At 35.0% G+C, this 10,042-nt stretch overlaps 1 protein-coding gene across 6 annotated transcripts in view; it reads left to right on the forward strand.

Annotated features, from left to right (window-relative positions):
• The window catches only part of LOC106458124 (multiple PDZ domain protein-like), a 198,914-nt gene that overhangs the window by 14,098 nt on the left and 174,774 nt on the right, over positions 1-10,042 (forward strand). For all 6 annotated transcript variants that reach the window (XM_022384257.1, XM_022384261.1, XM_022384258.1 and 3 more), the window contains exon 3: positions 2,261-2,412. In XM_022384257.1, coding sequence (XP_022239965.1) covers positions 2,261-2,412 — 152 coding nt within the window. The remainder of the gene's footprint in view (positions 1-2,260; positions 2,413-10,042) is intronic.

Raw genomic sequence — 10,042 nt, forward strand, 5'->3', positions numbered from 1 at the left:
CTGATAAAACTTACCTCCTCTTTCACTATATCGCTCTTCCTCCCCATGATAGCCAGTGTTCTGGTCTTATAATCTTGGCAATCTCGAAAAAAGTGAATAAAAAAAGAATAAATTGGAGCTTATATATGGATCGGGTATAGAGAGCACATTGATGTAGGTGGACAGAGTCACAATATTAAAATCACTAGGGGCAATATAGTTGGGTATAAAAGACTGGATCAAGTGAGGTAGAATTCATACCATTGCTTAGATGGGCAAAGAAGAGAACCTTTAGTTGGGATAAAGCTAGTGTGAGGAGAGGTAAGTATTATCAGAAATACATTTTTGGTATAGGAAAATGTAAACTTACAATCAATGTCTTGATGCCAAATTTATTGAAATATGCTGATAATAAAGTTGTTTAATTAAATTTTAAATGTAACTCTGTAAAAGGTCATGTCATGCACACTTTGACTCAGTCATATGCATAGGGTGAAACAACAACCTCTCAAACATCCTGTGTGGTTGTCATTGGCAGTTATTTACTGTGGACCACCTGAATCAATTAGAAATATCATTCAGTGAAGCCATACTCAAGAGAGAGTGTCATACTTTTCAGCATTAAGATTAGTGCTGAAACTTCTTACAATTGTTATTAGCCTCTATATCGTGGATTTTCAGACTTCTTGTTGTTCATTGAAAATGAGGTATATTGAATGGCAGCTTCAAACAACCCTCAATAAAGTGTGTAAGAGGCCTACTGCAAATGGTTTTATATTTGTCATTATAAACTAGTTGCATGCCACCAATAGGGACTGCACCCTCTTCCCAAGCTCCATCTGAGTGTTGCACAAATATATGTGGTGGTTGAGACTAAAAGTTCTTAGGACTTCTTTTTGTCAATAAGCTGGCATTTGTTCCACAAACATAAATGAGCTGAATGTTAAATGTAAAGGGCACTGACTGCCCTCTGCATCTTGTCTTTTACTCTTTGGGGAGTAGATGTATATTTATATATTATATGACGAAGATGTATTGTGCTCTCATTGTTCTGAGCTGCACTGTGGACATATGATCTGTACCAGGAGCTCTGTATTGAAGATCTTGGATTCTGTGCATCATCAGTAGCTTTGCCTCTCCACATGGGTTTTCCAAACTTTTCTAATCTAGAGTTTATTCACAAAGTCCTATGAACCTCCACTTCACATTTGCCATTTGCAACTTCCTTTACACTATGCTGCATAAAACATTGAATACTGCTACAGCATCTTACCTGGAACTGTCTTCATACCTTACTGGGATATGCTTTTTTTGCAAATAATTGGTTTACTATCCTTACCTCAGGCATTTGTATCCAGGCAAAGTTGACTGAGATGGGTCTCACATTAAATTACTTGCTGAATCAGATGATCAGCTCATCTCGCCATGGCCCATTACCATCCTCCACTGTGATCTTTCCTTGAGTTACCCTAAGAAGTTGGATACTTTTGACTGAAAGTACCAGGTTCTGTTTAATGAACACCTCTCTAACTATAATTCTATTTCAATTTTTATGTATGACTCAAAGTCAGGTGTTTATGGGTTTTTCCATGGTATGAATAACAATGCAACAAGCTTTTCCTGGTCGATTCAACCAGCATTATGACATTCAACAATAACATTATTTTACAAATATCTTAATTTCTTGTGACCCATTAATGTTGGACAGTCTCACTGGAAATGATGATGCTGTCCAACTTGATACTGTTTTTAGTTAATTGTGGAGTTTATTTTTGTTTAATTCTACTTAATCCTTAACCTTGTTTAGAAAAAATATTGTATTTTTTACTTTTAGAAATAGCTCTCTATCTTAATTAATTTTTTCATAGTGTCCAGCAAAAATAGCCTTAATTCTTTGTGCCATAAATCCCAAACCAATTAGCCAAACAACCCTTTTTGAAGCACCTTATCAAAATCTTTTAAAAATAGATAAATAGGAATAGACAAAGGAGACACAAGGGTGTTTAGCTGATTGAGGTTATCTCACTTTCTAAAATAGTTAATCAAGGCAAACAAAAATAAATTAAATGTAGCCCTTACTATCTGTATAACTGTATAACATAATCTTAAACAAATTTAAGTTTATTGGACTAAACATTCCATAAGATTAAAATATAATATTGATCAACCTTATTAGAATTAGTTTAGGTACAAAACAGTAACAAGTTAAAAGTTTGTGGATTAAAATTAATTTTTATCAGTTATTCATTTAAATTAATGTGTTGTATTATTTATCTTACAGATACACGACAGGCTCTGAAATTGCTTGAGAGAGTCCAGCAACAACTCCAAGATTCAGATGAGGCCAGTCTCAATACTACTGTAGGCGAGGATCTTAATACATTGATCAATGTATTAGAAAATCCTGTCTTCAGCAGCATTCTTACCATCCAGGCAAGTGTAAATTAGTACTACTAACCTTTTTGTAGTGCCCATAACATCCAGGTAAGTTTGATTTAGTGGTACTACTGCATTAGCACTAGGGTCTAAAAGGTCTTAGCCATGTGGTTAATTTGTCATGACTTCAGTTAACCACAAATGTGCTCAATTAGTCAGTTAACATACATTTTTATCATGTTATCATAGTGGCTGTATTTATGCCAGTCACAGCACTGTTTTATGCCATTAATGTTAGACAGTGAATTGTCAGATAACGGATACTATCAAATATGGCAACAATTTCAATATTTACCAACTTGTAATTAACACAGTGTTATTTGGGAAATATGATATTCAGAATACATTTCAAAATGTAGAATTATTTAGGGATCTGTATCATTCAATATGCCTATTTCAAAATTCCATAACCCAACAATCAATAATTATTTAGTAATGGCATAATATAAATAACTATAGCTGTCTTTATGGCAGTAGAACCTACCTGGTTTCAGTCAAGATTTGAAAATACCAAGTTGAAAAATTATTCATGTACATAAACATTATTAACCACTCTGCACAACAAAGAGCTATTATCTTATACACACTGCCATGTAAACTTCTGTGCATTCTACAGGCCTTGAACAGAGCTCCCACCCCAACATGTGTCAACATGTATTGTGCCAGCCTATGATTCACTTATCTGTAGCCCTCATCAGTAGGAGGGTGACACATCTTCCATGCACAGTAATCCTTATGTGTACTAGCATTTGAACAGAGGCTCATTCTTTCCTTGACACTGATTAACATAGTTTTTGCACTTATTTTTTAAACTATCATTTGTAGTGTATTCTTTCTTTCCTTAATTATTTTGAATATATGCAAGAATGATACCACATTTTGAACTTTTCAGTTAGAGTTTTGATTTGCATTATCTTTAATTTGATTTTTTTATACTCAGATTTGTACTTTTGGGACAGATGTTCCATCATTTGTTACCATTATTTAATCCAACTCATGGGTTTTGTCGAGTATTCTTCACAGTTGTGATTAGGTCTATGCATTTTTGACATACCAGGCTCATTTTATATCTCAACAAAGCATTTTGGATTATTTTACAAAAAAGAACCTTAAATCAGTTTTGTGGATCAACTAGATTACTCATTCATGTTTCTGATATCTCCTGGTTTTTTTTTACATTTCTTCACAGATGTCATCCAATATTGTAATGGCAACTGGAGACACACTGATGAGCAGCAATATTATTGCCATTATACACCACGTGGTTGGTTCCATTCTGAGGGCTAATCATTGCAGATTTTGGGAATTATTTTTTCTGGTGCCACCTCTTGGCTCTGATCATGTGGAACCTCTGCTCTCCCATTCCTTTTGTTACAACCTATTGAGTTCCGCAGGTACATTCTCAGTGGTTTTTTTCCTGTCTTTCTATTCTCCATCTCACCTGTTTCAAACTACATGGGACAATTCCTCCACCTCACACTTGTCCTTTTGTTCTTCCCATGAAGGCAGGTGGTTGGTAGCCACTCATTATTGTCTTCCCTTGGTTCTCAATGGATGGTTTTCTCACTTTTTAATGGATATTATTCATGGAGGTGGATGACCTCAGATGCTTTATCCACATTCCAATCTGTCCATCTGCTTTTTTAGTTCTTTCAGGTTATTCATAATGGTCAAACATTTAGTTCTCAGACTTTCCCTTTGAATTGATTCTGGCTTCATTTTTTTCCATTGGGTCTGGTGGGCTTTTGCTCAGCAATTACTTCTTAAGGCCTATTCCATTACTCTATGGATGTTTGGTCTCTGTTTGTCCCTTCCATTGCAGCATCTGCTCTTGTGACCTCTCTTCTCTTCTGGGAGTCATTGTGTGGAGTGGCTGGTTCAGTTCTCTGATTCAGTCTCAATTCCCACACTGTATCTCATTCACTTAGAGGTCTTTCTTACTTTGCATGTATGGCAGAATCATCCTATTTCTTTATATCCTTGAGGCATTATATTGCTTTTGTGTGCAGTTCTGGATGTCTGTTCCATTTATGTCATCTAGTATCCAAAGGAGAGAATTTTTTATCTGTGTTTCCTCGAAATGTTAGCTGCTCAGCAGGCTGGTCACCATCTTCTGTTTCATCTCTGATCTTCCTATCATGATCCATTCAGAAATCTCTTATGTTATTTCCTCCATCCTCTGACAGAATGGTACTTGTTTCTGGGGCCATTGTTTTTCTTGCTCTGGACTTTCTCTTTTGGGCCCATGACTACCACATCCAGTTCGGCCTATCATGTCTTGGGAGGTCAGGTCCTGGTGGTGGATCGACTATCTCATCTATGTCTGGACTCCTCTCACAGAGTGGGTCTCTAAATTCTCTGATGTTTTCTGTGGATTTGCTCCCACTTCGGGAGTTCTACATCATTGCATTTCTGACTTCCCTCCACACATTTGGTCTCCAGTCATAAACTCTCCAACTCTAGCAGAGAAAGCTTTGTGTCTGGAGTGGTTCTACCTCCTTTTGAGTCTCTTCCTGACCATTCCTTCCTCCCCAACATTAGGATGGTGTTGGTGGGTGATGAATACTTTCTCGATTCTAGCTTCCCTCACTTTGTTTCCTGTATGATTGTTCACTTTGCCTGGTTGGGTTAAACACTCCATCTGGTTAATTTATTCGTATTTTTCATGTTTTCATCTATTCTGTTTGTCATCTCATGGCTTCTCTTGTCTCTTGACATTGTCATCCTCTGTATGTGATCTCATAGTTGGGGATGTAGGTGACCCTCAACATGTTAGTGTCATGTTACTTACACCACAGGGTGATTTCACCTACCCTGGGATTTGTTTCCCTACATTCACTATTCTTCACACGTACTAGAGACTCTGATAATAAGTTGTTTTGTTACACGACTTGCAAACCACCTTTTCAATATTACTATATAACCTGGAGATAATGGAACATGCTGAGTGGCTGGTGTTTCTTCACAAGAAATACTTTTTTATCAAAATCAACATTGAGTTGGAAGGGAGGAGTAGAAGATTCTTTCAGCCCATCTGTCCTTATTCAGTGTCTGCTGTTGAGATGGGGTTTTCAGCAAAACTGCTTTTGCAGTGTCTGTATATTTTATCTCCCAGGCCATTCTGCAAATGGTAAAAAAATGAGAGCACCATGCAGTCTTTTGTTGCAGTAGGCCATTTCACCCTCTCTCAATGTGGAGCCTAATTACAGATTACTGTGCCTGATGACACAGTCTAAGCACCTCTCTGTTGTTCTCTCCCCCCCCCCCCTGCAACTTCCTCTCTCCCTATTTCTTCTAGAGGAATGCAAGGGAACCACTACTTCCCCAGTCTCAAGCTGCTGAAAAAGTTGATATGGAGAGTTTTTCATTGTGTGGTGCAATCCTACTGTTATGAGAACCAAGTGGATGTACCTCTCATTTGGGAAGTAGGGCTGGGGTGTTACCTGGTAGTGATGTAAAGAACACCCTCCTATGATATTAACCAAGCCATTCTTGGTGATCTGGATGGGTTGTGGGTTGCCTCAGGGCACAGTTCTGTAGCGTTTCTTCCTGCATATGATTATTGTGGTGAGTATCTTTGTAAGTATATCTCCTATATGGAATGGCCTGACTTACAGCCTTAGCTGCACTATACGCTTATGCTAAGCTGCTTGCCTGTGAAGTAATGACTGGATGAGCATTCTTACATTCCACTCACCTTATTGCTACATTAGCACTGAGCAAAAGATCTGTGTGACAAATTCTACTGCTCTTCCTCCTCTCATAACAATGAATACAACAATAACATTAGGTGAAAAGTATTCTCTGCTTAAAATAGATGTGGTCTCCTACCTTGTGAATTTCACACTCCACTGGCTTCCCTTTCTGACATTGTTTTCATAAAGGAGTTATTATTTGTAAATTTTTGCTCTGCATTGACCCCTCCACCATTTTTAAATTTGGATTCTTGCTCTTTTTTTTTCAAATAAATGAGTAATATTTATGAATTTAGATACCTCTCTGCACAACCTTCCTCCCCATTTCCAGTGTGTTTCCTTTGCCTCATCCAGAATGAGAACTTGTTCAAATGCTAAGGTTCATGAGTATTACTGTGTATGGAGGATGTCATCCTCCTATTTGTGGAGATCTATAGTCTTTTGATGATTACATCATAGACTGGCACAATAGATATTGACACATATAGGGGGTGGGAGCTTTGTTCAAGGCTTGTGGCTCGTGCAGAAATTTGCATGGCAATACACACAAAGTAAAAGCTTTTTATTGTACAGAGAGATGAATAGTTATCTGAAAAAATACATTTTCAGGTAAGGAAAATGTTAAGATTGTGCTTGTGTAGCAATAATGGCTTAATTATAGCCATTGAAATCATGTTATAACTGACATAAGTATTACCAATGTGTTTTTTCTTGGTCTTGTATGATAGAAGCTGAATTGTATATAATATCATCTAAATTTGTTGAAAGTTTTGCAACATTTTTTCATCTTCTTGCACTTTGACATATCTACAGGAAATCTGAGCTAATGAGTAATTCTGTATAAAATTTTAGGTCAGAGAGCCACAGTGCGAGTTACTCAAATAGGCTATTCTCAATGCATGCCAATAAAAAAGAAATGTGCCAATATTATTAGCCATTGGAGCTGACAATACCAAAAGGCTGTTCAATTCTGTGGGTTCATTATGTAAATAAAATGCCAGTCTAGATGATGCTTAACTTCCTGAGAGGGATGCTTATGGTTGGTTGAATAACAAATCTGTGTTTTTTACTTGTGTTCAACAGGGTACAAATACAGATTATTATGAGGCAAAGGGTAGGAGAAAAAGAAGACAGATTTAACAGAAAATAAACTTAGCAATGATTCAGAGCAGTTTCATAGATTCCCATCACCACTATAGCAAGTAACAAGCTTTTATGCTCATCAGTTTCTGTCTAATTGCAATAGGCAAAGTGGTGAACAGCTCAAAGTAGCACAATGTTACACTTTTTTAATGTCTATTCCATTTAGGTAAGCTAGTCTTAGTGGTAATTACCTTGCAGGTAATACTTGCACATTCTAGGTAAATTAAATTTAGTACATAAAGTGCATGGTTTGCACCAAAAGTGTAATAAATTTGCTGCTCTGTCAAAAGTTTCAGATATTAATAAAAAGCTGTTAATGTCACTTAATGGCATGAGAGTATTTGAAAGTATCTCTTTATAAAAGTTAATATTAAAGGCAAAAAAGCACATAAACAGAGCACTTTAGTCATTCTATAGATTTTACAAAAAATTTTGAGAGTTATGAATGGACACTCATTGCATTTGAGAACAAACTACAGGAGAATGTAGCTACTCAGAAACTTACTGTATTAAATATTGTAGAGATGGAGACATTAAACCTCACACTTGAAAACAATAATACAACAGAAATCAGAAATACAGGTTCATGGAATAAAACTAAAAATAATTGATATAAACTCCTTAACAATAATCTCGTCCATATCAGCTTTGAGTTGAAGGGCTGATTAAAAGGGAACAAGAGTGCTGTAAGGATAAAGAAATGGGTGTTGGAGAATGGAAATTGAGATTATCTATTGACTTCTAATGTAGAATAAAGAAACTGACATATTGTTTTGTTTATGCTTTGTTTGCAATTGTGCTCCAGCAAAAAAAGTGGCAGGCAATAATGAGTAAAAACACATGAAAAATAGTGATGTTTTTGTGATTGGTGATATGTTTACATGGGATATAGCAGATAAATTATTGAAGCCATATATGAAAGAAGTCTTCATAGCTTATTGGAAGGTTAGATTTTGAATGATATAAATTGACAAAGAAAGGCTTAAAGAAGAAATTAATAGGGTTGGATATTTCTAAAATATAAAGAAAATGCTACATTACTGTAAAAAGCATTTTGAATTTAGAAATAGGGTTTGAAATAACTTGAAAAATTAGATAATAATGGATTTATTTTTGTGGGAATTTTTTTGTAGGTGTGGAAATGGTTCAGGATTTTATCCAGGGGAAGGGGTGACATGGTTGGTTGGTTTTAACATATCTGGGGCAGATGAGTGCTTCAAGTGGTGTCCCAGCCACCAATGCGTTTTATATCTTTAGAATCCTTGGAAGATGATAGGAAGCAGATATGTTTTATGATCTACAAAAAAATCACCTTTGTCATCAAATACAATACACAAACTCCCTCCCTTTTCTTTAGGCACACAAAGCTGTTAATCAGTACTTCCTCATCAAATTCACATTGTCAGATAAAACTATACATAGAATAGATTGTTTTTAATGCATACCAGTTACTGTGTGCATTAAATGTAATTCAGAATACCAGAAACATATGGTTAGTAGTTATCTATTTAAAATTGATCCAATTGTTTTAAAGTGTACAATACTATTTTGTTCCAATTTATTTTTCTATTATATTAGCCTTTATTTTTTATAAAATTGTATGATGCAATGAATTTTCTTAAGAACATGAAGAACCCTTAAAATGCCTTTAGCCACTGCTGTATTAATATTTGTTAAAATTTCATAGGATTTGTGTCTTTCAATGGGTTATTATATATCAGACAAGTTTACAGTTGTTTTTCTATGAATTTTATTTTGATATAATTATAGCAATCTCTCAACTTCATATTAGCCTTTTCGTGATGGGCTCGTTATAAAATACATGAGTTTGTATGCAAGTTTGCACACGTTAAGTATTTATACTATAACTTTTAATGCTGTATGTGTATCTTCACAAAATTGGGTAGACTTTTAGTAATGATTCCAAGTCTTTTGTATTCAAAAAGTATTTTTACTAAAGATTTGTTTGGGAAAATATTGTCTGTTTTGTTCGAGTGCAAAGTGATTTTCCTGTCATGATTAAAAAACTATTCTTCATCCCAGAAATCTAAAATATTATTTGTGAAATATCTAAAACTTCCTAAATACATTTCAAATGCTCATTTTCAGTAAAACTTTATATTTTGTCTGTTATTTTCTTTACCCTAACTATATGGGGTCTGTCAGTTGGACCGACCTTGTAATCACGATAAAAAATTAGGAAATAAATATAAATCATGTTTTTTTATTCTAGAATGACTACAAATTATAACATGAAAACACAAATGTTTAGTCTAAATAACATAAATCTCATAAGATTATACATTTATATATATTTATTATTTTTATTATATTGACTTTCCAGTTGTGCTGGCCTACTAATAGAGAAGTTACAATAATGAGGCGCATGTGCATTTGTTACTCTATCCAATAGTATAAACTGACCTTTAGTCTTTACAAACGGACCTGTTTTGGGTGTGCTTTAGTGGACTAGTATTTTGTAAAATACAGTCAGATTTCAGTTGTAATACATTATATATGTATTGTTACTATTTCCAAATAAGTTTTTAAACTTATTTTTATTAAAACATAGTACAGTAAATAAAGAATAAAGCAATCAATTATCTCTTCTAGCTACAACCTTTGTACTTGGTTGCTGCTTGACGTAGGTTGCTAAGCCTTAAGAAATTTTGAATGTGGATGATATGAAACGAAATAATTTTTTAAGGTTTTAATATATATTGTTACGTCTCCGTTTGTTAATTAACTTTCCGTAACTTCGTTCCGACGAAACTTTAGCGACACAAGTT

The sequence above is a fragment of the Limulus polyphemus genome, unplaced genomic scaffold, assembly GCF_000517525.1.
Source record: "Limulus polyphemus unplaced genomic scaffold, Limulus_polyphemus-2.1.2 Scaffold418, whole genome shotgun sequence".
In the NCBI taxonomy this organism is placed as follows: domain Eukaryota; kingdom Metazoa; phylum Arthropoda; class Merostomata; order Xiphosura; family Limulidae; genus Limulus; species Limulus polyphemus.